Genomic DNA, 27485 nt, shown 5'->3' with positions numbered 1-27485 from the left:
GACTTTCTTACTCATAGTGAAGTGGTATATCCCCTAAGATGAGACGATGTGTTCGGGTCGATAGCACTAGAAGAACTCGTCAAGTGTGAGTTGATGGTTCCTACCGCTAAGACAACCCTACAAAATTTTAGCTCCAATAAATATCCTCCATGCATTAGGAGTGATCTGGCTAACGGATAGTCCTAGGAACTTAGCTAGTTGATGGTGTAATGCTGTTAGAGGCAACCTCAGTCTCGCCGTGAACATGGCGTCATACATGACGACGTCCACAGTCCTTCCTGAGTAACACTTTTCAAACTTCTCGGGGAGGCGGATTGGGATATGGTTCAAAATTTGAAAATGGTCCGGTAGTTTCTTAAAAAATATTGGTCGTCATCGTCGGCTTGAAGTCATTTACGGTCCATATTTTGGGGAGAATAAAAGTACAGGTGTGACCATCACCAAGGGTTCCTAAGCTTCCTTCCCTAAGAGCTCTCTCATCAGCCTCATCCTTGTCCCTGTCATCTTCTCATGCATACTCTTCATCCTCTCCCCCCTCGTCATCATCGTCATCACCCTTTACTATCTCACTTTCCTCTCCAACATGACTCTCCACTTCGTTGTTAGGAGAATGGGTAGACGAATCCCTCTCTGAAGACCAAGAAAAGCCCTCCTTCGGCTCACGACTTGATTGGAAGACTTCGTCATAGTCCGCTTCCTCATGGACTGACGACTGTTCACTCATCACTTCTCTAGACATCTACTCACCAACAAGCGACGGAGTAATCTAAGAACCTATTTGATAGGTCTCTATAGAAGTGATGACTAAACTACAAAAGCCAAAGTAAAAAGAAGAAAGAAAGCAAAGGGAAAAAGGACTTACAAGATAAAGTGACGGCCCTGGAGATGACGGAGTCCACAAGCTAATGATGGCAACTCTCTTTCTCTTAGCGTTTCCAAGGGTGAAATAAGGAAAAATGTGAGGGAGAGGTGAGGTATTTATAGGAAGAAGGTACATGGGAAACGAAGCGACGTTTTTGTTCAGAAGCGAGGCCAACTAGCCTACGCCACGTGTCCTAAGCATTAAATGATGGCTGCTCGAGGAACCATTAATGAACGTGTCTTTTTTCGAGCAAATGAAAATCTACGAATCAAACTCCATAACCCGTCAGGTATAGCCCACAGATTTTTGGAGTAGGGGGTAGCTGATAAGGGTGATTCCAAAAAAAATTATTAAGGCTCTTCTACATTAGATAATGCCGACGGCCTGAAGAAACTCGTCAGTCATACTAGGCTTTAAATGAATAAGACGAAGTCCTCGAGGTTGATGACTTCAATTTTAGCCTGATGACTCCACTTCCAGATAGACGACATTTGGGACCTGACGAACTAGTACGAGATGGGAAGTTGATGGGGGTAAAGAAGCCCTTGACGGACCCAGCCCAGCTTTTCTTGGACTCCACAAAAGGACTATTCACAATTGAGGCTCTTTATAGTTGTTAATAAAGCTCAGATCTACCTAGTAAATACCCGATGTGAGACTCGTCACACATCCACACACATCACACAATCAATCAATTTGGAGCATTACGAGTATAATTTCATATAGAAACATAATTGGCATTACTTTATCATATATTAATCGTTACCTGTCACTTAAGCTATTGTGAAATTTTTGTGATCTCCACTTATCAAAATTGTTCAAGCAATACATGGAATATGTATGGTTTATGAGAATTTATAAAGTGGTCTTATAGAGGTTTTACTTTGTAAGAAAGTCTAGGGACAACTTTTGCCACAACTCTTGAGTGGTCGACCGTACTGGTAAAGAAAAGGTGGTGGATTTATTACCACTCATAGTCGACCACACATCAAGTTGTGACAAATGGTGTGCTTATAGAAGAATTATTTACTTTGACTAGTTTTGATTTAGGAGTGTTGGGAAATTTAGACCCCGGTTGACAGAACTAACAAGTTTTAAATTCAAGTTATTAATTAGGTTTATCATGAATAGAACTTGTTAAAATAAATAAACATAAATATCATGTCAAAATCATATGCAACAGAAAAATAAATAAGACAAGATATGATGACCCAGGAAAACCAATGAAACAAACTAGTTTCACAGTAAAAAAACTTGGGGGGAAACCTTCTTGAAAAGCAATCCACTATAGTAAAGAGAAGTTTCAGATCTAGTATAAAACTTTTTTTCCTAGACTTTACAATCCCGTAGATGAACTTACAGCAGAAACCTTCTATCGCTTCAAAACCTCTGAACTCTTTAGTATATGAATGCCACCCTTTTGATGCATAGATCTCAGTATATGACTAACTTATTTGCATAAATCTCAATACGTGACTCACTCACCAACTTGAGGAAGAAGAATGTTGGCTGTAAATTTCTTCACTTTATCAATAATGAAGATCAAGAAGCACTTGGTTACAAAATCCTAAGGCGCAAAGACATAATAGCTTCTTTCAGAGAGAATAAGGCATCAGTCACCTTTTGCATATGTTCTCCTTGTATTCTCTTGTGTAATGGCCTTTAAAATAAGCCTTATATATGTCTAGGGTTGTGAAAAAAGAAACCCTACACATACATGTTATCATAGGCTGAAAATCAGATTTGAAAATTCTGATTTCGTAATTCTCGATAGATAGCTATCTGTCAACAACTGTTGAGGTCTCGATTGATAGCTATCTGTCGAGAGCTATTGAGACTCATTAAATCTCGATAGATAGTTATCTGTCGGCAACTGTCGAGCTATCTGTCTAGCTTTAATGAACAACTTCTCTTCACTTGTTTCTTGGTCCAATCTTCATGACTTTAATACTAGACTTGAACAACATGTTTCTTGAAGTACTAAACCTATCCTAGATCTACCCAATTACAAGTAAAGTGTTTTTTTGTCAAAGGATTAGCCAATTACATAAAATATGTCATTAACAAGGAGCCTAATGTATAATGTGCAAAAGAAGTGAGAGAGAGGAAGAGAGAAAGAGGGACCTATTATGTCTAGGCTAGCCATCCACATCACAAACATTAGCATTAAGGACATCGCTTAAGGGTTGTTCCTAGTTGAATAATACTTAGCCATTGACAAAAACATAGAAGAGAAATGTAGACTAAGAATGTGTATGGATCCACGTTTTACTGCTGCGTTTTCATTTTTTTTTTAACAGTGCGTGAACAATAACGGGTACTATTCATGCACATAGAGTTACTGTGCGGGAGACCAGAGGTACTATTCATACACTATTCACGTACTGTTCATGGGACCCATAAGCACTTTTTTCAAAAAAAAATTTAAAAATGGGTCCTACAATACTATTCACACATTTAAAAATTATTTTGCTTCAGTGTTTTCAGTTTTCAGTTTTCAGCAATAAGTTCTATCTAAACATACCGTAAAAGCTTGGATTGAAAGCAATTATGCTTCCAACACTATTTTTATAGAGAGAGATGCTTGTGCTTGAGATTGAGATTTTTGAGAGACTATAGCTAGTCAAGCACTCCATGGAAATGGATTGTTTAATAGTTATATGCCACCACAAGTGCATCACTTAAAGTTCATCTAATTGGTTGTTATTTTGGACTTTGTCTTTCCTCAAGAAAATGTTAGGCTTCTCTACCTTACGATTTGAGAATGTTTATATATTGAAATGACCTATCTCATCATAACCGGTTGCCTTTCTACAAGGTCATTATGGGTAATAGAAGCTCTAATATTAGTTCTTGTGTGATAGTTGCAATAGGATTTGAAATTTACAGCATTTACTCTATGGTGGTTGTTATTCTCATCAAGTCAAAAAGCCAACAAGTTTCTTTTTAGCATAGGTAGAAATCCAAATCCATTATACAATAATAAGAGATTTTACTAATTGAGTTCATTGTTGGAAGTCGCGTATTCCTAACATTTTGATTTATAGATTTTCAATTTGCATATGCTATGATAATAATTAATGTACGCAAATAGTTCATCTTATGTTATGAAAATACTTATATTTCTAGCCCCGACCAAAAAAAAAAAAAAAAAAAAAGAAAAAGAAAAAAACACTAGCCAATCCAACAAGCAATGAAATAATATTTTGTAGATATCCAATACATCAATGAAACATGCCTAAACATTACATTAGATGTAAATGATTCTTAATAATATTACATCAGAGATATTGCCACTCTTATTTATTGTCTGCGAGGTGATTACTTCTTATTTATTGTGAGTTAGCAAAAACTCTTAATTATTATGATAATAATTGTTATGCACCATAATAAGTTTTTCTTATTCCTTGATGCACTTAATAAAGCCCTCTTCTTAATTGAAATTGACTTGGAACTTAGGCTGTTTGTTTGGAGAAAAGAGCCCCCAGTGTTTCTCAAACTCTGGAGTCTTGTTGTTTTCATCAAACATGGCAAACACATAAGTTTCAATAGGTCTTCCGGGCTTCTTTGGTGTCCCTCCCTTCACATGTTGAACCAAATTGGTAATGTAAGTTCTTTCATTATCAAGTGTTGTTGCTGTTCCACCAGCTGAAGGCCAACCACTCTCTGATATAACAATCACCAACGATCCCCCGCCGGCCTTCTCTAAAGCCGAGTAAACAGTGTCAAGAATGGCATCGAAAAGGTTGCGATAACTTAGTGGGGGATCACTCACAACAGGTGAAGGAGCTGTGAAAAGAGCATAGTCAAGACGAATGTCTTTGGTGTTACCAATGTAACTAAAATAAGGGTACAAGTTAACAAGCAATGGGGACCCATTGTTCAGTAAGAAGCGAATGACAGGATCAAGAATTGGCCTATAATCGGCTCTGAATGAGCCTTTTGATGGAGGGAAAGAATCTGATGAAAGGACTCCAGTGTCAATGGCAGTGGAAACTTTGATTTTGTTCCCTAGTCCAGCCGCAGAAACTGCGGTTTGAATGTTTTGCATGGCGGGGACAAGAAACTGTGCAAATGAATCTGAAGGCTTTACTTCGTTTCCTACTGCAATGTATTTGAATTTGACATTACCAAAGTTTCTCACATTGTTTTGGACCCAAGCATTTGCATTGTTTTGGCTTGAAGCAATCTCTTGAAGCTTACTATTTGAAAGGCCTAGCATGAGCTCAATATTGGAGCCTCCAAGGGCTCGGAGAGCATCTTGGTTTGGATCATAGAGCCTCATTCTTTGGATGTTGTTTTGTCTATAGAGAGCTACAACTTCTGTTGGTGGTGGTAGATTGTTACCTAGCATTCCATAACAAACACCAACTTGGGCACCTGCATTAGATTAGACAATAAGTCAATAGTTTATATACATAAATATGATTATGCTTTATCTTAGTCAGGGACTCAAGGGAGGAATGTTATAAATGTGTTGGAAGTGAAAGATTCATTATTGGATTTGTAGGTTGGCATATATTATATTAAAAGTGAAAGATTCATTGGATAATAAGATTGATGTTAGTGATATTATCATATTACTTATAAGACTTACAAAATAATGTGTCACTAATTAAAAAAAAAAAGTAACTCAAATATTCATTAATTTAGTTGTTAAAATCCACTAATCACGTTAACATGTAAACTTTTTAAAATAAAATATGGAGTAGCTTAGCATTTTCTGCAAGATATACTATAGGATTAAGTAAACATGGAAATTCACATTTTTTCAGCTAATTGTTTTCACCACCATGAATTGGTTATTTTGTCTTCTAACTTCACAGTTGACCTTGTAGAGGCTATCATGACTACAGGCATGTAAAGTTGTCATGCACTTTGTTAAGTCTCTTAGTGACGCAGAATGGAATATTGCATGAATCCACAAGCAAAAACTAGAATTCAACCGAAAGAAAGGAGAAAAACCTTTTTGAAATTTTTATTCATGAAATTCTGACCTGAATTTTTGTTTACATATTACAAGCCTTTTTAAAGGTTCAATACAATATTATAATATGGTTCTATTTTGATTAACAATCTCTTAAAAACACCTAAAATCAAGAAAATAAAATCCTCTATACTAAAATAGCGAAAATTACATAAAATTCAAAAACTAAGAAACGATAAACATTAAACCACATATCTTGTCCTTTATCATTTAGTAAAAATTCCTAATTCTATACATGATTTTATTGGACTCCCCTCTCTCTTCTTTCTCCTCCCATTATTGAGAGAGAGAGAGAGAGAGAACCATAACCAAACAAAACAAATGAAGAAAGAAGCCCTCCCCCCCCCCCCCCCCTTCCCAGCTAAATACAGCTATATAGTGTCTAGTTGTTGTGGCTCATTTAAAGAGAAGTACTTCGTTGATATCTTTTTATTTAGGTGCCTACTCTAAATACAACTATAGAGCGGCACTTAAATTAAATGTTTATTAGTGCATTCTAGGCTATTACTTTTGGCGAGCATGCAACGTGAATGTGCTTCAATTCCAAAAATGACATGATGACCAAGACAGATTTGTGGAGATTGGACTAAGGTTGGTTCAATCAAACTTAGCTCAAAGGAAAATCTAGAGCCTAGAGGGCAACATTAATTGAGTTGGAAGCCATTTAACATTGGTAGTTATTTCTACTTTCTATTTCTATAGTTCTAGCTAGGGATAGTACTATTTGGTGTCTTAATAAGTATAGTTACTGTTCCATACATCCTGATCCTCTTACAACAACATGGAACCCACATATGGGTGCAAGAGGCTAGGCAGTACACTGTGGGTGTGTGACAATATCACAGCTTCTCAACCTTGGGTTAAGACACAAAAGCATTTGATTTGGGCTGTAAAAGACTTTAAAATCATGTATCAAAGAGAGAGAGAGAGAGAGAGAGAGAGAGGGAGAGAGAGAGAGAGAGACCTATTGTGCCTAGGGTAGCCATTAGCAGCCCAAGCACCAGCATTATTGTGGAAATCTTGGGAGGGCTTTTACCTGCATGACCGGATTTAGCCATTGAGAAAACTATGGAAGGAATAGGAAACAAAAAGCTAAGATAGCCAACTATGCCTTATACCATTGTTTAGCTGCCCTTTTATAGAGTGAGAGATATAGATGGATGCTTGTACTATATATTTTTTTGAGTGACTATATCCACATTCTAAAATTTTTGTTGGTCAAGCACTTACGTGAACCAAGGGGTACACGATCCAACTTGCGTCATTCAAGGCACATCTAAGTCTAACTGCAATTTGTGGAAATTTCTCCCCACCTTTTGAATTGTCTTCAATTTTTCAATGTCCCACTGTGTTTGGTTTTATTTGAAACAACCAGTCTTATTGGTTGCCTTCATACGCAAATTTACATGTTTATGTGAAGGATGCATATAGGGCTTTCCAATTGGATGGTATTTTAAATTGATTCATTTAATTTATGGTTCATATTAAATATTATAAATCTAATAATATATCTAGTATTATGGTATGAAAATTGTATACTATTAAATTCATGAAATAAAATCTTAACTATGAAATATACTGTCTCTATTTACATGAAAGAGAAAAACTTAGAAAGCTAGTTGATTAAGAGTCCGTTTGGATAGAATTTATTGTTGAAAACTGAAAACTAAAAATACTGTAGCAAAATAAATTTTAAATGTGTGCATAATGCTTTGAGACCCATTTTTAATATTTTCTTTCTAAATAAAGTGCTTGTGAGTCCCATGAACAATGCGTGAACAGTGCGTGAATAGTGAAATTGTCTCCCGCACAGTGAAATAACATGCATGAACAGTACCAGTTACTGTTCATGCACATTGGGAAAAAAAAAAAAGAGAGGAGAAAATGAAAAAACGCAAAACACAGCAATTATCATCAGGATCCAAACGGTCACTAAGGGTCCGTTTGGATAGAATTTATTGCTGAAAACTGAAAATGTTGTAGCAAAATAATTTTTAAATGTGAAACTAGTGTTGTGGGACCAATTTTTAATATATTTTTTTTATAAAGTTTTTGTGGGTCCCATGAATCATGCGTGAACAGTGAAATTGTCTCTTGCATAATAAAATAACGTGCATGAACAGTACCGGTTACTGTTCATGCACGCTGAAAAAAAAAAAGAGAGGAGAAAACGCAAAAACACAACAATTATCATTTGGATCCAAATGGTCACTAAATAGAAAAATTATTTTGCGTTTGTACAATATGCATGAGGAAGCAAAGACTAACTTACACACACACACACATATATATACACACATATATATATAGAGAGAGAGAGAGAGAGAGAGAGAGAGAGAGAGGCTTCTTTACACGTAACTTGTGTAAAAAAGAGAAAACCTAAATCTAAATAAAAAAATATTGATAGATCAGGATCACTGGCGGCGCCAAGTGTTAATTAGGGTGGTCACAGGACCACCCTGAATTTTATTTTTTATTTTTAATATAACTTAAAATATTTTGACTTTAAATTAATATGGGTTTTTTGACCACTCTAGAAAAAAAAAAAAAAAATTGACCACCCTAAAAAAAAAAACACTTGAACAGCCTTAATAACAAGTGAGCTCATCAATTAATATGAGTTGAATAGTCGTGATGAACATACCTCGCTCTTCCTTAAGCTATGGGGTGTATATAAGTTTATTTATTTATTACTATTATTTTTGAAGGGTTAGTATCCACTTCCCCTCCGGTTGATTAAAAGGAAGGATTTGTAAGGTGCTTGTCCCAAGGTTGTATGGTGGATTTAATGCAGAAGGAGTGGTGGTAATTTAGAGTATTAAATGTCAATTTGATGGATAGACTTTTCTTCAACACTTATATCAACTTCGATGGGAGTTTTGGCTACCTGGCTCTTGAAGTCCTTAGCTGTATAATGGTTAAAATTTAATTTAGTTCCTTGACTTTTACTTCAATTGTACAATTAGTTATATAATGGTTAAAATATAATTTAGTTCCTTAACCAATACTTCAATTGTTAAATTATTCTCTAAGGTTTAATTTTTGTCAATTTAGTCCCTAAGTTTGTTGTTTCGTTGATTTCATTTAGTAACTTAATTTGGTGGCTGCAAAGGATCATTGAAAAGTTTTTAAGGGAATTTGGGGATGAGCTGTCTAATGTTGCTACACAAACTCTTTCTTATGGTGGTATTTGGCAAGTGGGATTGGAGAAATCTGATAAAGAACATTTTGGTTTTATGATAGTTAGCAGGATTTTGTTGAATACAATTCTATTTGTTGTGAGTACTTTTTAGTCTTCATATATGAAGAAAATTCAAATTTCCATTTTCTTGTATTTGATAAGATTGCCATTGAGATTCAAAATCCAATGACCAAGAATTGGAAATTGGAAATTAGTCAATATGATCATTCTGTCCAAATTTTTAATTAGGAGATTATATCATTTAAACATTTTTTAAATTAAAAATCTAGTTGAAAGCATTTTATGAGATTCCTAATTTAATAGATCTTTTCTTTTATATAAGATAGAAATTCTACTCTAACTTAAATGTATATGTGTGTGAAACTCCTACCTGAAGATTTGAACCCTGACTCTTGCCTCCTTACACCCCACAACTTAATTTACTAACAGATTTAGATAAATCATAGGACTGGGCTTTATTGACTCATCTTGAAAAAGTATGCGATTAAATTGGCAAAAATTAAACTTGAAGGGCTCATTTGTCATTTGACAATTGAAGTAAAAGTCAATAGACTAAACCAATACTTCAATTGTTAAATTACTCTCTAAGGTTTAATTTTTTTTCAATTTAGTCTCTAAGTTTGTTGTTTCATTGATTTCATTTAGTAACTTAATTTGGTGGCTGCAAAGGATCCTTGACAATTTTGTAAGGGAATTTTGGGATGAGCTATCTAATGTTGCTACACAAACTCTTTCTTATGGTGGTATTTGGCAAGTGGGATTGGAGAAATCTGACAAAGAACATTTTGGTTTTGTGATAGTTAGCAAGATTTTGTTGAATACAATTCTATTTGTTGTGAGTACTTTTTAGTCTTCATATATGAAGAAAATTCAAATTTCCATTTTCTTGTATTTGATAAGACTGCCATTGAGATTCAAAATCCAATGACCAAGAATTGTAAATTGAAAATTAGTCAATATGATCATTTTGTCCAAATTTGTAATTAGGAGATGATATCATTTAAACATTTTTTTAAATTAAAAATCTAGTTTAAAGCATTTATGAGATTCCTAATTTAATAGATCTTTTCTTTTGTACAAAATAGAAATTTTACTCTAACCTAATTTAAATATATATGTGTGTGAAACTCCTACCTGAAGATTTGAACCCTGACTCTTGCCTCCTCACACCCCACAACCTAATTTACTAACAGATTTGGATAAATCATAGGATTGGGCTTTATTGACTCATCTTGAAAAAGTATGCGATTAAATTGGCAAAAGTTAAACTAGAAGAGCTCATTTTTCATTTGACAATTGAAGTAAAAGTCAATAGACTAAATTTTAGTCATTTTGTAACAATAAAAATATCTTCTTCCTTTTTTTGTTTTTGGTAAAAAAATGCATTGAAACGTACATCACTCTTAATAGTAAGATACACTTTTGAATAAAATCATGGAAAAGTAGAAGTGAAATGACCATAGAGGGTGTGAAAATTATTTGATGCATCATTGCACTTGGTTAGCTTATTTTCTTAAAGATGAGTCAAAAAATAACCCTTTTTTTTAAGAGTCAAAAAATAACTTTAAAGAATAATATAAGTTGTTAATTGATGAAACATTTTTTTCTCACCTTTAAGTAAATAAGTTGGAGTAGTGAATTTCACTAGCATATTTGTTGTCAACTTATTTTTCTAAAATGTGAGATAAAAAAGATTACTTTATTTGTTGTTTAAAATCGATTTTTTGTCACACATTTAAGCAAATAAACAAACTGCAAATAATCTGACCAAATGCACACAGAATCCTACGCCGTGTGCATTTACAAGGTTATTTATGGTGTCAATATTTGTCACATTTCTAAGCAAATAAACTGTCCAAACGCCCATAAAATGCTATACCAATGGTGTTTACAAAGTTACTTATGGTGCATTGCTTGCAATTTGGAATAAAGTCAATATTTGTAACGCTTTTAAGCCAATAAACTGACAAAGCGCACATAAAATCCTATACCGGTGTTAACAAATTTACTTCTGGCGTCGTTGCTTGCAAATTGCATAGGATTCAGATTACCTAAGTTTTTTTTTTGTTGATAATTTGATAGTTGGGAGTGGGGCAATTTGAAGTTTTTGAACCCTATATATTTTCGTTTAAAATACCAAAATGTACTAACTAGTTGAACTACAAATTCCTGACCCAAGTTGTTAATATTGTAAAATACAATGGAAAAGTATTTCCATGAGGCATTCCAATGTGCACAAAATATATAATTAAAAAAATAAAGCCAGTGAATATGTGCTACAGAATTGAAGGAGGTGGCTAAGAAGTGCAGACCAACCCACTTGAGACTAGACTCCAGACCTGCCAAATTTTCTCATTGACATTTCAAAACAAATTATGCTAATACTGACAAGTGACAATCACCAAAGAGAATGCTAGTGGCCCAAAATATCAGAAAAAGAGGTCCTTATCTTATCTGTAAGACAAAATGCCAACTCCTAGCTTCCAGAAACGAACAAAGGTGCGATTTAAAGAGCATTTGGAAGTTAGTAATCCTTAATGTACAGTGATGTGGAAAATCGAGATTTCAATAGTTGTTTGTGTCCAAACAACATGACCTCTTTCCTTAGAGCCGTGCGATATAGCTGATTTTATCAAGATTAGTACACCATGACTTAGAACTTCTGGCTGCTGGACTCGGTGTGCTCAATTGGTCAATAAGTGACAACCACAAATTCATGCGGTGACTAGGGGAAGAAGGGAGCCACCTCAAAAATTGATGGGACTAATTCGGTTATTATATTCTAGCCTCTTCCTAAATATGAACTTGTGTATTCAAAGATATTCCAAACAAAGATTGGTTGCAATTTGCAAACTTGGTTATAGACAATAACTACAACTCTTACTAAAATAGTGAACATGAGTACATATTTTGAATATATAACCAATTGATTGCATGATATTTATGTTCTTAACATACATGTCAAATTTCGTGTCAATCGGATGTTATTTACTAAAATCCACAAATTTATTTTTTATGTATAATTTTAAATTGCAAAAACTTGAAATTTAAACATTTGATTGATGAGATAACTATTGTTTTTTGTTCTTTTGAAAATTTTATAAATATGAATGATATAAGAAGAAAATATAATACAATGGTAAATTTATCAAAATTCATATCCAATAAAAAGATATTAAATAGAGTTGTAGTTATTGGCAACTTTGTTCTTTCCTTATTTTGTGATAATGGGAGGGAAAAAGAGAGAGAAAAGATATGATAGTTTACATGGTTTGGCTATGCAATTTATAATTGTTGCTTCTTATGATGGATTCATTATTAACAAAATTATATAACAATTATACTATAATATATGTACAACACTTTCCAAAACTATATTACATAAAACATTATAACATTATCCATGCATCACACATATAATTTATTAGTCTATATATATAATAGGTGAAGCAGAGAGAAACTCCAATTACAATTCTAAATTATAATTCTAATCTATATTGTGTCACGTGTCAATGTAAATATGAAATTGGAGTCTAATTTTCCTCCATCTGTTGTAATTCAGATGTGCTTTTTTTTTCCCCACACCCGTGTATTTTCAGGTTCACCTTCCTTTCCCACACCCAGGTATTTTCAGGTTCACCTCCTTTTTCCACACCGATTCAGGCACCTTAATATACAACTCTCCTCTTCTTCAATCAATGCTATGGGATTTTAAAAGAATCTCTCAGTATCAATGATGCATGTATTTGAGTATTTTTGTATCTTATATAAGAAGAGGTTTGCTAGATATTCCGATTGTACTTGTCTTTACAATTTTCATGGTCCTAGTTTATGCTCTGCAAAACAAATTCCAAACATTCCTAAAGCTTGATTACTGTTTTCTTTCATCTGCCTAGACTATCGTTCCTTTTTGCGTAAATTTTTTATTGTTTAATTATATAATATTATGGTTTTCCTATGATTGATGTTACATGTTTATTTTCCTTCATCTGCCTATACTTTCTTTCCTTTTTGTCAATAATTTTTATTGTTTAATTGTTAAATTGTTTTGTTTTCCTATCATTGATATTGCCTTTTTTTTTTCATAACATGTTATCAGCACGAATCTCTACCCAATTTCGAAAAGAAGTTGTCATCCCATTATTTTTCAAACATCAAAGATTATTTGTGTAGTTTTCTCAACTCACTGTAAGTTTTCTTTTAAGTAATTAGTATTTATCCTATTTGTTTGTCTTTACGTTTTATGCTCATAATTTTAGTAATTTTTAATTGATTAAATTTTTTTTATGAGATTCACGTTATTCTATTGTTATATATTGTTATGAGATGCACGTTATGAGATTCACATTTAATTGATTAAAATATTTTGCTAAAAATGATTTGTGATAAAGCAACTTAATCATAGTTATATGTACCGTGTATGAATCAACCTTGAATATATATGTCTATGTAGCATTCTTTCATTAGAATTTTGTATGATAAAAATATTTGTTAAAAAATTACATAATGCTAAGTTTTATTAAACATGAATAAACTAAGTCTTTTAAACATGACTAAACTCATGATTAATAATAAAAAAAAAACCAATAGTATCACTTAAATAATAAAATGCAATATATTTATTTTCATTGTTTTATTAAATTATATCTATTCCCGTGTGGTATCATGAGTTACATACTAGTTTTTAATAATGTGTAGAGGTGAGAATGAAAATAATACCTAATGAATTCTCTTTAACTCCCCCTATTAAAGGCTTCTTCCTCTAATTTTGTTTATATATTCTTTATTAAGCCATCAGATGGAATTTACTTTTTGTTTCATATATTGTGTAATTTAATATCTATCATTAACTATATTCAAGGGATTGACTTAGTAGTTAACGTTGATGGAGCTATATTCAAAGAGACAAGTGAAGCAAGCACAAGTGTGGTGGTGTGTGACAATCAAGGATGGGTGCTGGTTGTTTTGTCGGAGAAAGTGAAAGGTGTGCAAAATGTAGAGGTCATTGAGGCAATGGCTATCCAGTGGGCTATCAGGTTTACAATTGAGACTAATTTTAGTTGTGTTATAATTGAGAGTGGCTCCGTTTCGGTGGTTAAAGCTATCCAAGACAATGCTGGATCTACCTGTGATTTTGGACACATCATAGAGGATGTGAAGCATTTGTCAATGGCTATGAAAAGCTGTGAATTCCATCACACAAAGAGGGAGGCAAACCAGGTTGCCCACACTCTAGCCCGCAAAGCTATTCAGTTTGACACAAAGTTGGCTTGGATTGAAGAGATTCCTCCTTGTGTGTCTGTTGTAATCCGGATGGATATCGTGTAATTGCTTGTTTTCTCTTTTGTTTGTGTCGATCTGATTCTCAAAAAAAAAAAAAAAAAAGGATTGACTTAGTAATTCCTAAGACCTCATAATATTCATGAGATCTTGAGTTCAAAATCTCTTGCAAGCATCTTGGGGCCATCCCATGAGATTTATCCATGTAATAATAAAAAACGTACATCACTCTCAATAGAAAGAGGCTAAGAGTAACAAATCTCCTCAAAATTTCTTATTTTCACAATTTAACATTGTGTGTCACTCTAAGGTTATGTTTAATTAGGTGGATTTTGGAGAAGATGGAAAAAAGAGAGTGAAAAATATGAGAGAAAATGAGTGGAAAGGTTTTTTGGTTGGGAGGGGGAGGGGGAAGGGGATGGGGAGAGAAAAGTGGTAGGCTCGACTTTTTTCTCTTTGAGCTCACCAAAATTCAATCTCCCTAAAATGGGAGAAAATTGGAGAGAAAATGGAGAAAATGTGTGTTGGACAAAATTACCCTTCCCTACCCATTAGTTGACTTTTTGTTTTCCATTTCTTCTTGTTTGCACAATATGTTCACATTGGTTCCGGTTTTTTTTTTTTTGGGTGCTCATCTCACATTTTTTGTATTTCTTTTTTTTGTTTTTTTGGGATCCTTTTGGAATATTCTTATTTTATAAATAAATAAATAAAAATTGAAGTGTCCATACAAAATTTTGTAATAAAAAAATGTGTTAATTTTTGTTTATATATTTAGTAAGGACATAATGGTAAATTTATGTCAACTTCATTTTCCATCCTCTTATTTTTCATCTTAACCAAACAAAAAAGTTTTTCATCCCAAAGTTTTTCATCCCTTCGCTTTTCCACCCCTTGAACCAAACACTAATGAGGGAAAGTTAAATCTTTTCTATTCTTCAACTTTTTCATTCTCTCACTTTTTCATCTCCCCAATCAAACGGGCCTCAAAAGTTTGATTAACTGGACTGGGTGTTTAGGATTGGATTACATCTAACATTTAATGAAATTGGATTGGATAATGGTTCTCCCAATCCTGTGAGAGGTGCTAGGGCAGACCAACTTCAATATCAAAATTTTTATTTATGATGAAAACCACAATTATTTTCCTAAACTTTTGTGTCCATAATTGAATATGAAAAACCTCAATGTTTTTATATTAAATTTAAATTGAAAATGGGAAAAATTTAACAATAAAAGAAAAACCAATAATGAAACATTGAGAAAACGGTTGGGTGTAAAACTATATATTGCCTTTGAAGAAGATCCATGTGTGATGTGTCAAACAATGAACTTGCTGAAGGCGTGGCAGGACTCAGATTGTCAAACCACATAATTAACAGAGGATTATGCACTGATTTAATATGTTTACTAGAAATCATTATACAAGAACATATTGGCTAAAAACGTATGTTTCACCGGGAAATGCTCTCCTAGCTAAACAAAAATACTTCCCCTACATAGACCTGCACTCACAAAACCAAGGTAAACACTACACGGGGCTTGGAAAAATATCACAGCAGGTAAAGACCTCCCAATATGCCAAGCTAGGTAGAGTTTTGGAAATGTACAAAACATTCCCTCAGACCACACCAACGAGAGAAGTCTGCCTCCACCACAAGATACTAAGGCAGCTGATTTGATTGACAACCCACAAAACCTGGAAACCCAACTTAATCTACCTCATGTATAAACCAAGGGGGATATTTGGGGACTAGCACAGTAAGAGAGGACAATATAGTAAGTTAACACATGTTTGAAATGTTTTAGCAAACTAACATCTTGAGTTTTAGAAACTCGAGTTCTATATAAAACTCGAGTCTTAAAGACTTGTTTTGTACTTGATAACTTGGATAGTAAAATGCCACATAAAGCTTGAGTCTCAAAGACTCGAGTTCTACAAATTAAAATCGAGTCTCTAAGACTTGATTTTCTTAGGGAAAAACGTTTATAACATAAAGATCTCAAGTTCATAAGACTCGAAATCTAATTAAAATTTACTTAGATCTTGAATCTTATAAACTTGAGTTATGCTAGGCAAAAATTTTATAAACACTGATACGCATCAGTCACTCAATGCTCTCTCACCCATAACACTTAGCCTCTAACTCAGCCTCACACTCCTCACTAACTCACTGCCTCACTCACCCATAACTCTCACACTTCTTACACCACATTGTCTCTAATCTCACACCACATTGCCTCTCTCTGTCACTGCTCCTCCCTCTCAACAAATTCATATCTTAGGTAAGGGTTTTTTGATTTGATTGTCATTGTAGTTGGATATTATTTATTGTTGGGTGTGAGTTAAAGAGTTTGACTATTTATTTTGTAGATAGTTAGCATAACTTAGTTAAGATACTAATATTGTGAATTATAAAACTTTGTTTTGTTAGTGTTAATTTTTTGAGTATTTATTTGCTAGGTTTTTGTTATCAAAATTTATTCATCATTTTTAGGCTCTTATTTTTATCATGATCTTACAAGGTTTTTGACTTTATTCATTATTATTTTGGGTACGAAATGGATAGTGAATGAATCGTAATGAAATTGGTATGTAATTCATGCCTTTTGAATGGGTATGTAATGAAATGAGTGATTTACTCATGCCCTTCGAATGAATTGTTATGAAATGGGTATGTAATTCATGCCCTTTGAATGTGTAATAAAATTATTATTATTATTATTATTATTATTATTATTATTATTATTATTATTATTATTATTATTTTGTATTGGGTATGAAATGGGTATGTAAATATTATGGGTATGTAATTAGATAAAATATTGTATAATTTTACAAGTATTTTGGTTTTTTTTTTTTTTTTTGGGTATAAAATGGGTAGTCTTAACATGACGGAAAAAAGATTTGGGTATGAAATATATAACGAATGTGTAATGAAATTCATGCCCTTTGAATGAATAGGAATTTGTACTTTGTATAGTTTGACTAGATAAAATGTTTTTTAACTAACCTAGTAACTTGACTCGAACCGGTTCATAACAACTGTAATTGATATAATCCTATACCACGGTGAACCGCTTAAGAATGTCAATGTGAACAAGGGATTGTCATTTGATGGGCTGGGTATAAAGTGCTATTATACCCAAATTGATAATAGGTTGAAGACCTTTGATGAATTGAAGATGATAGTTATGGAAGAATTGTGTGTAAATCCTGCTGTGCACAACATACAAATTACTTATCGTATGCCACATGAAGTCCTAAAGCACATGATAAATTACAAGTATATGGCGATAGAAGCAGACAAACATGTAAAGATCATGTTTGACAAGTTGGAGAGAATACCCGAAGTAAATGGTATTAAATTGTACATACAGTTGGAGCAGCGTGAAAAAATTGGTATCGAAGAAATCCAACAAACAACTACAAGTTTACAGGTTACAGTTCCGGATACTCAATAGGAGTATTCTACACGTGTAAAGGATGATGATGTTCATGATGATGATGATGACGACGACGACGACAATGACGACAATTATGTTGATGAGACTGCCATTAACAGTGAAGATTTTTGTCGATAGTGATGAGTAAGAGGAGAGAATTGAACGAGGGGACTTTGAGAGGGACATTGAGAGAGACAATGATGACGATGAGACATTTAACCGTAGTGAACTTGATGCAAACAATGTTATTAGTGTCCAAAACATTACGAACACAATCCCTGCCTACGCACCTCTTGCCTTGTCATTTTTTGCAAATACTTGGGAAAATATAGTTGATCCTTTAAATATTAAGATATCATTTGTATCTACTTGGAGAGGGGATAAATTTGTGCAAAGAGTTGACTTTTGCCAATAAAGTGGAGGTGAAGCGCGCATTAACAATTTGTGCCCTCAAGGAAAACAAACATTTTATGATCAGTAGGTCAACGAAGGTCAAACTTTGTGCGAAATGCATGGATGAGCCATGCAAGTGGTATGTCGCGGCAATCACCAATCTCCACGGACTACAGATGGTCACCGTATATGTGGGTCCTCACACGTGTATACCGATTGGAGTGCGAAATGATGGTAGAATGATAAATTGTAATTTTATTGCATCAGACATCTTTAAAAAGTTATGTGAGGATCACAATATCCCAATTAAGCATCTCGGATTTATGATAGAGTCGAAATATGATGGTCATAAGCCTTCTTACTACAAGGTATGAAATGCAAAACAAAAGGCGATTGAGAAGATATTTGAAAATTGGAAAGAGTCTTACCAAATGTTGCAAAAGTTGTTAATGACATATATTGATCAGGATTCAAATACCCAGGTGTTCTATCATACCACACCATGACACTGTATTTTTGCATTATGTGTTTTGGTTTTTCGATCCATGCATTGATGGATTCAAATATTGCAAGCTAGTTATCAGTATTGATGGAACCCATCTGTATGGTAAATATCAAGGATAGTTGTTGATCGCAATAGAAACCGATGCTAAGAACAAGGAATTCCCTCTCGCCTTTGCTGTTGTGGATTGTGAGTCAGGGTTTAGTTGAAGGAAGTTTTTACAATGCCTCAAAGATACAATTAGTGATGTGATACTTGACGAAGGCCTTTGCATAATTTCTGATCGACATCTTGATATCAAAAAGGCCATTGTAGCCTGGCCTAGAGGGGATGATGGAAGAACATGGGTATTTCATAGATATTGCCTTCGACATGTTACTAGCAACTTCAACACACATTTTCAGAGCTCAACTCTAAAATCAGCGGCATTGAAAGCGAGATACTCAAGCAATTAAATTTGATATCATAATGGAGTCTATTAAGCAGGTGAAAATTTAGGCCATTAGGAAGAACAAGAAGGTGACAAGGAAGGATGGTAGGGAAAATATTATTTTCTATACACATACCTAATGAGCGAGTCTGTGGATATGTGGACCTAGTCACATGATGGTGGGAGATGTTTTGGGGCAATGACAACCAATATATCAGAGTGCTTCAATGGTGTATTGAAAGGTGCACGAGGTCTTTCTATTGCCACAATAGTTGAGTTCACTTGGTCCAAACTTGTTGCATATTTCCATGACTGGCACAAAGAAATTACTCGTGATTTGTTGGAGTCCATGCCTAGTAGCCATTCTTAGGTATGGAAACACGCTGTATCTTTGTTCATTTATGTAACACCAACATCTTCCCTCCCACAGATTATTAAGAAGGGCCAAAAACCCAAGGTGTACTAAATGAGGATAACACAGGAACGTTTGGAATCATTCAAGGAATTAAAAAAAATGAGGAAATAATGTCATTGTAGGAATAACAATACAATCAATGAAAATAAAAATTCAAAAAGACCACACATTTCTCTTCTAGCACTAGGAAGTCACTTGTGTTTAACAATGCAAACACCAAGCATAGCTCTACTAGCAAAGCAATTATTCTTACCCTGACCAATCCTAAGTTTCCAACCATGCTCCTAAATTTGTAGCCACCCACCAAACATGTACATTGACCAAATTAATTCAAAAATTCTCTAGAACAATATAATATCTAAAGGTAATGGATTTGGAAGATTGCAAAACATTTTCAATTTCAACACTTAACTATGGGTACTTGCTTTTCATCCACAAAATTATTCATATTTTATTATGTTCTATATTACCATCTTGTTTCATAAGAGACTCATCCCCTATAGTAAAGAGTCCAAAATCCAAATACATAGGTACATACCAAATCAACAACTCCAAACCAACCAACCAATCAAACTCACCAGCAGTCCCACAAAATGACTATCAAGATGACAATAGCACAGAAAAATTGCAATTTAAAGGGCTCAACACTTTGAATAGGAAAGAAAGAAAAAATGCTAGATAGAAAAAAATATATCATATAATTGTATTCTTGACATTAAAGACACAAAGTACAAATTCCATCAAATAAAATATCTTGAACCAAACACAAACATTTAAACATGCTTTTATTCGGAAACAGAATAACTAGTTCTAGAGCAGAACAAATTAACAAAAGACCTAAAGAAAGCATACTTAAAAGCCACTTCCTATAGGACCAAATAACCTAACAAGAACTATGTTGGGGATAATACACAAAGTATTCAGAAAGAACAAAGCGAATAAAAAAACAAATGGAAAATAGATATTTTCTAGCAACAATAAACCCATACTCAAATTTATAACAATAAAATTTCTAACAATAAACTCATTCAAACCCATTCCTCATTTCTCAATTCTCTATAAATGAACATACAAATGAGAAAACATACCTTCAAACTTGAAAAAATCAGAACTTCTATTGGTAGGGACAAAAGGGATTTTGAAGGTATGGGTTAGGGGATCGTCTGAAGCCGATTGTGAGGAAAGAGGAGAGCGTTTGAGGGTGAGGGTGAGTTTTGTTGCACACCGAAGGGTTGAGGGTGACTGATTTGGGTGTTTAGGTGGGAGTGTTTGAATTTTGAGAGAGTGTTTGAGAGACTGAGAGTGTTTGAGTGAGGCGCAAGGGGGTTGCGTTTCAGGGTTAAAGTGTGCAGATTTTGAGTCTTATAAACTCGATTACTACGTGGCTAAATTTGGTCCGCGTGGAAAATTTTTCCACGTACAAACACAAAAAATCACGTTCTAACCAGATCTCGAGTTTTAAAAACTCAAGATGGTAGCTTCCAATATTCTTTTGAAACCTGACAACTAACAAAAATGTCTGATATTTAAGGCCACTTGGAAAAAAAATCATAAACCAAGAAACAACAACAACCCAAAAAATCCAAAAAATGGTTGTAAGATGATAGACATCCCAGTCAACCTATGTGGCCCATTAAGAATTAGGTCAGTACCAAGTAAAATAATAAGGGCACCACATGTTAAACAATAAGGATGAGAAACACAACTTGAACCAGAGAAAAAAGATGTGGAAAACATTATGGAAACAAAAATTTTCCCTTAATATTCTCACATCCATATGGAGATTGATGATCAAAAGCCTGCCTATTAAAACAGGATTGAATAAAACAATGTGTTGAAACATGTGGGCTATGTGGGAGTAGTAAAGAATTATTTGAACATCTCTTCTTGTCCTGTGTTATGATCCTAGTGTCCCACATAGATTAAGTGTAAGCTTAACCTTGTATTTATAAGCTCTTTGGCACCCTCTCATTGCAAGTTGGTTTTTAAGGGTGAGTTCTACCCATAGGTTCCTATCACTATGCCCTTTTGCCAAAGCTATTTGGTGGGATTCTGAGCTTAATTTAAGAACAGAACAAGTGCAGCAAAGCTCATTGCAACACTGGCTGGAGAGACACATTATTGAGCCTCCAAGTAGGAGAAGCACTCGAATCATAATCATCACCTTTTGGGCCATTTGGCAACAAAGAAATATACAGATACATGAACACAAAGAAGTAAGTGCTTTATCAACTTTACTAACCATTTAATCAATGGTGGACAGGTGTGATACAGCATTTGAAGGCTCCGAGCAACCAAGACCAGCCAAGCCACAAATGCAGCAGTAGGCAGTGACACCTAAGGACACCAATGGAATTGGTAAATTCTGATTAAAACAGGAAGGATAAAAGCAAAATCCAGCAACAGAGCATTATCAAGAGCTAAAACAGCCCAACTAGATAGAGCCATCATCCTCCTACAAAGCAAAGGTTTTTAAAGACACGCTTTTCAGAAGGAAGAAATGGAGATGACAAGACACATGATTTTGGACGACATTGTTAACCTTGTTAGACCATCTCTAGGACAAGGAATTCTTGTTCAGTCACTTTGCAAGATGCTACTAAATTAGCTAAGATAGCAGCTAGAAACTATCCAATCTCCGACTGGAATGTGTAAATTTAATGTTTTGGTTTTCTCCAATAGCATATATAAAACAAAAATGATAAAGTAGTTTTCCTATATCAAAAGCAATGCTTTCATGCCTAGAACAAGCTGAAAGAAAACACAACAAATCAGATTCATTTATTCAAAAGTACATTAAAAAAAAAACATAAATTGCTGGCAGCTTAATGATTTGTGCATATGAATTTCAAAAAGATGTCTGCCTTGCTAGAAACCCCAACTTGCTAATTTTCGCATTTGGAAGAGCTGTTCATCTGTCAAGTAAAACTAAACTCTCCACAAAATTAGGTGAGTAGATAATATATTCAGGCATTGGAATATTTAGAATTTCCTCATTTAAACTCTCAGGGTCGAATAAAAAGCTCTGATAAGGAGTAAACCTTTCGACCAAAAGTTCCCCATTGATGGTGCAGCTAAAGAACTCTGCAACCTGTTTCATCGGTACACTTTTTCTAGCCCAAGACTCAACCACACCATACTCCTTCATCACCCATATGTGGCATATGTCACTCATCTCAGCTAGATGTTCACCAAAAACAATCAAAGCCAACGATCCCTTGAACATTGCAAGGCGTTCAAAATGCTTAACAATTCCTTCTAAGTAATTTTGAGGCAGCAATATCTCACGGAATCTCTCATCATTGATGTCAAAGGACAAGATAAACTTATGGTCCCCTGAAAATGCTATAAAATGCAAAGCTCCATTAAAACATAATCGGGTTGGGAAATATACCTGATCAACTGATCCATTGGGTCCAGAATCAGAGCCACTAAATGACTCCACCGAAATTACAGCCTTTCTCCACGAATCAGTACTCAGTGTGTAAATCTCGGCCTCAGCAGGTTTTCGTGTCACTTGTTGTATAGCAAACGTAACTCTCAGAATCTTGTAGTCATTGTTTTGAGGATGATACCCAAATCCAAAAATGGCTCTATCAGAAGGACGAGTAGCTAGAAGCTTCTTTAACTTTCTAATGCCTGGGTTCCACAAATACAAAGAGTGTCTAAGATCTTCTTCATCAGAGTCATCATTGTTAGCAGCAAGACAGAACATGCCGTTACAGAAGCCAATTATGAGGTCGTTATGAAAGGGAATTTCAAACCTTGAAATCTGGGTCAACGTGCGGTTGGTATTGTAAACAAACGTAGTCCATTGTTGGGTAGATGAAGGGTCCAGGTAATTTCTTACTGGCGTGAATAACAGATAACCATTGTTGTTGATGTTGGATAATGAAGTTGCTAGATCGAGGTGTTTTGTAATGAAAATGGGGTTTGTGATAGTGGAGTTCCAAGATTGAGAAACGCACCTGAATCGGATTAAGGATTTCACTGGCAGCCGAGTCAGGATGTCGAATACCACGTTGTCAGGGAGAAGCTTGGACGACAGGGACAACATCTCCGTAGATCGAGACATCTGTGGTTGGTCCACGTTTGGATAGCGCGTCCAAGTTTCCAGCGTCCGCGTTTTGCTTTTTTTTTTTTTTTTTACCCAGCCGCAAGTTTGGACTTTTCAGCTATAAACAGTGCACAAATGCACTGTTCATGGGTCCCATAAATTTTACTTTTCAACAACTTTTTTATTAAAAATGGGTTTCATAGCACTATTCACATATTTAAAAATTATTTTGCTACAGTGTTTTTAGTTTTCAGTTTCAGCAAAATAAATTCTATCCAAACGGACTATCTTCAAAGTTCAAAGCAAAATCTGGGGTTTCTGAATTCTGATGGGTTCTGAAAAATATACCTGTTTTATTTACAAATGGGCAAATAAATGTGTCTTTTTCCAAGTTTCGTAGAACTCTAATGCACTCTTACATTTTGAGTTACAGTTACATTTTGGGTTATTTTGATTTTTGAGTTGCAGTCAGGTCAATTGATAAAAAATTGTCAACAAATAAATTTTTTTTTTTCTTTTCTTTGTGGTGTACTATTGATATATTCCTTTTACAATTTCATTGAATTTAATTGAATGTAATTGGGAATTTTCTTAAATTTCCAAGCTTAGATGAGAAATTGGTTAGTTTCAAAGATAATAGAGAAATTGTGAATTAACCAAGAGGAATTGTCTTTTTTCTCATTTTAAAATTGTATTTTGCCAAATAATGAGTTCTTTTTTTCTTATTCTTTTTTGGAGAAACCACCAAATAATGAGTGATATCTGATTTTTGGCTAAAATTAACTTTTCATCCATGTATATTTGGGATCCTTTCATTTTGGTTTTTTTTTTTTTTTTTTTTTGACTGTTTCATTTTAGTCTCTAAATTTTCTAACACAGGCTTTATTTCATCTTGTTTAGTTGCGTCACCGTTGTTTCATTTCGGCCATTTTAAATATTTAGTTAATTATCTTTTGAGAAGGAATAATGAATTGAAATTTAAAAACATCAATTATACCTTAGCATAATTTGATAAATAAGTGGCTAAAAAATCAGTTTAAAATTCGTAATTATCTAAAAAAAATCAGAAAATCAAAGAAAAAGTCGAGATAAATTTATTTATTTATATATTTTTTTAAAATGTGAAAATGCTTATCAAAACTTTGACCTCCAGATAGTATGTATGCCAATAGACTCTCCATTGTTTTCATTTGAATTTTCAACAGATACCTCCGTTTTTCTAACTTGCATTCTTTTCCTATCGCCTTAGGGGGATAGATATTACATATTAGTTGGGATAGCTAAGAATTGGAGAGATCTAATGGAGCTCTAAAATCATGGACTCCTTTCTCTATTAAAAAAGAAAAAAAGAAAAGGGGAACACATAACGCATAAGAAACCAACAAGCAATCAAAGAGAGCAAGAGAAAATTAGATCTAAAGCTTTTATGTTGAGAACCATTTTCTTAGGGTGGTAAATGAATCAAGTCATTCAAAAACAACTTAGACTCGACTTGATAAAAAGCATGCTCATATTTGTTTGTTTATAATAAACCGACCTTGAGCCTTAGTTTTAGGTTAGTTTAATAAACAAGGTAAGCCCAAGCAAAAAAAAATTGTTCATAAACAAGCTTGTGAGTTACAAGGCTTAATATAAAACAAGTCAAGCATAGACTCCTTTATAGGTTTGATATGCGTTTTTTTTTTTTACTAAATAGAAATTTTACTCTAACCTAATCTAATTGTATATGCATGTGATGCTCCCTCCTAGAAACTTAAATCACAACATTTGCCTCTCACACCCCACAAACACTTATACTTGTAGAATGTGAAGTGACTATCGCATCAAGGGTGTGCGGTAGTTGATATGTGTTTGTTAAATGAACTCATGACACCTATCTTAATAATGACATGGCTTAAATGAGACTACTAACCAGGGATGGACCTAGGTGGGGGCTTGGGCCCCCCTAGCCCATTTTTTATTTATTATATATATATATATTTAGTTGGGCCTCAACCAAAACCTTGGGCCCTCCTCCTCCCTCAATCAGTCTAATTAGTAACTATCCAACCCAAAAACTTAACCAAAATAAAAATAAAAATATTTACAATGGTGATTGTATTTTAGCACCCAAAAAAAAAAAAAAAAAAAAAAAACTATTTTACTACCATAGAACCAAAAAACCTTGTGTTATTGGAGAAGTTAAAGCTAAATTTTTGTAACTACTATAAACTGGTATAAATACCAGTTGACTATAGCAAGTTGTTAAAAATAAAATAAAATAAAATATTTTATTAAGATTATCCCTCTTCTTTCAATTAAAAAACTCAAATTATTTCTCTTCTTTTATTACTTTAATGAGTTTTTTATATTATTTTAAATGAACTAGTAAAAAAATAGAATATTTGATGTTGGGTGTATTGTAAAGTGAAGTGGTAAAATAGATAAAACAGCTTTTTGAGGTGCTAAAAGATAAATTTTTTAACATTGCTACTGTGAATACTTTAACTTCAAAAAAAAAAAAAATCCTAGCTAGCCTAATATTTATTTATTTATTTGTCTTTGTTAGTAGATGATTGTATCTTGATGTATTAAGAAATAACAATTTTGTGTATTTATAATTTGTTAATACTATATAGATGCTTGAATAATCACTTACTTTACTCTTTTTTTTGAATCACTAAATATATAACAAAAATTATTACAACATAATAACAATAAACAGTTACAAACCCTCTATATTTCCTAAATTATTAAATTATATAAAGTTATATTATATTTATACTATATAAGATGTAAAAATTAATGGGCGAATTTTTTCTTTTAAATTTTTTACCCCATAAACTCTTACATCTCATTCTGGTGCCTTTGCTATTACACAAAATCTCATTTTCATGTAATGACCGAGATTATGAACACTTATCTTTTTCTTTTTCTTTTTTAAATTCTTTAATTTAAAACCATCGCTTAGAAGGGTTCGTGGTGCAATTTTGAGCCATTACAGCACCGCAAAGTGCGGTGTTGTTTGGCCAAAAACAATTTCCACACCTTACTTTAGTTTTGCAGTCACATGTGTTGTTCGCTACAGTGTACAAGGTGCGGTTTGGTCGGTTTTGGGTTGGTATATTTTTCAAGATGTCATGGTTAATTACTAGTTTATAATAAAGAGTGTCTACTCATAACTCACAAACACTCACCCTTTAGTCTTAGAGTTTGAGAATGATCTGTAATTGGTGTTGTTGTTTGGTTTTGGGATAGACTGTTCTATATTGCTATTTGGTTTTGGGATAGACCGTTCTATATTGCTATTTGGTTTTGGACTAGGTTTATCTGTCATTAGGGTGTACAAAATTTAAGTTAGCGGTGTGTAAAAATATTTTCAAATCAAGGGGTTCAAACCTCTTAACATGATATAGTGCCACCGTTGGCATCTCCTCTCCCCTTATCTACCACCATCCAAACATAAAACACAAGAAAAGGATCACAAGTGTTTTATGCAAAACAATATCAATTACCAAGGAATTCAAGATCTAGTTTTGATGTTAGGCTTTCTTGGGACCTTTTTAGGTATTTTTTTTTTTACAACTATTATTGAGTCTTAAAATTTCATTTTTTTGGTTAGAAAGTTTGTGGTTTAATTTTTGGCGAAACTATATTATTGGTCCCTGAAGTTTATCCTATGAGCGCAATTGGTCCCTCAAGTTTTAAGTGTGCAATATTGGTCCTTTATGTTTAAAAAATGGGTAATTACACATAATCCACCTGTGGTTTGGGCAAAAATCACTTTGCCTATTCGTGGTTTGAAAAGTGTCACTTAACCCACCTGATGTATGTTTTGTTTATTTTTCCGTAGCCCACTTTTGTTAAAATCAGGGGTAAATAGGTATTTTTGCTCAAATTTTATGTCTCTCTCCTCCCAAAAAAAAATAGC

The 27485-nt window shown here is 33.7% G+C and overlaps 1 protein-coding gene and 1 pseudogene across 1 annotated transcript; both read right to left on the bottom strand.

Annotated features, from left to right (window-relative positions):
- Positions 1–4037: 4037 nt before the first annotated feature.
- On the bottom strand, positions 4038–6980 carry LOC142611195 (glucan endo-1,3-beta-glucosidase, basic isoform-like). Its single transcript, XM_075783239.1, has 2 exons — positions 6814–6980; positions 4038–5242 (listed from the first exon to the last, which is right to left on the bottom strand). The coding sequence occupies exons 1-2, from the start codon at positions 6905–6907 to the stop codon at positions 4296–4298; spliced, it is 1041 nt and encodes a 346-aa protein (XP_075639354.1). The 5' UTR covers positions 6908–6980; the 3' UTR covers positions 4038–4295.
- A 15111-nt stretch (positions 6981–22091) lies between these two features.
- LOC142609808 (F-box protein At3g07870-like) lies at positions 22092–23610 on the bottom strand (annotated as a pseudogene).
- Between the last annotated feature and the right edge of the window lie 3875 nt (positions 23611–27485).

The sequence above is a fragment of the Castanea sativa genome, chromosome 9 (genome assembly GCF_040712315.1).
Source record: "Castanea sativa cultivar Marrone di Chiusa Pesio chromosome 9, ASM4071231v1".
In the NCBI taxonomy this organism is placed as follows: domain Eukaryota; kingdom Viridiplantae; phylum Streptophyta; class Magnoliopsida; order Fagales; family Fagaceae; genus Castanea; species Castanea sativa.
Note: the sequence above shows the minus strand (reverse complement) of the source record. Positions and strands in the feature narration are given on the sequence as shown.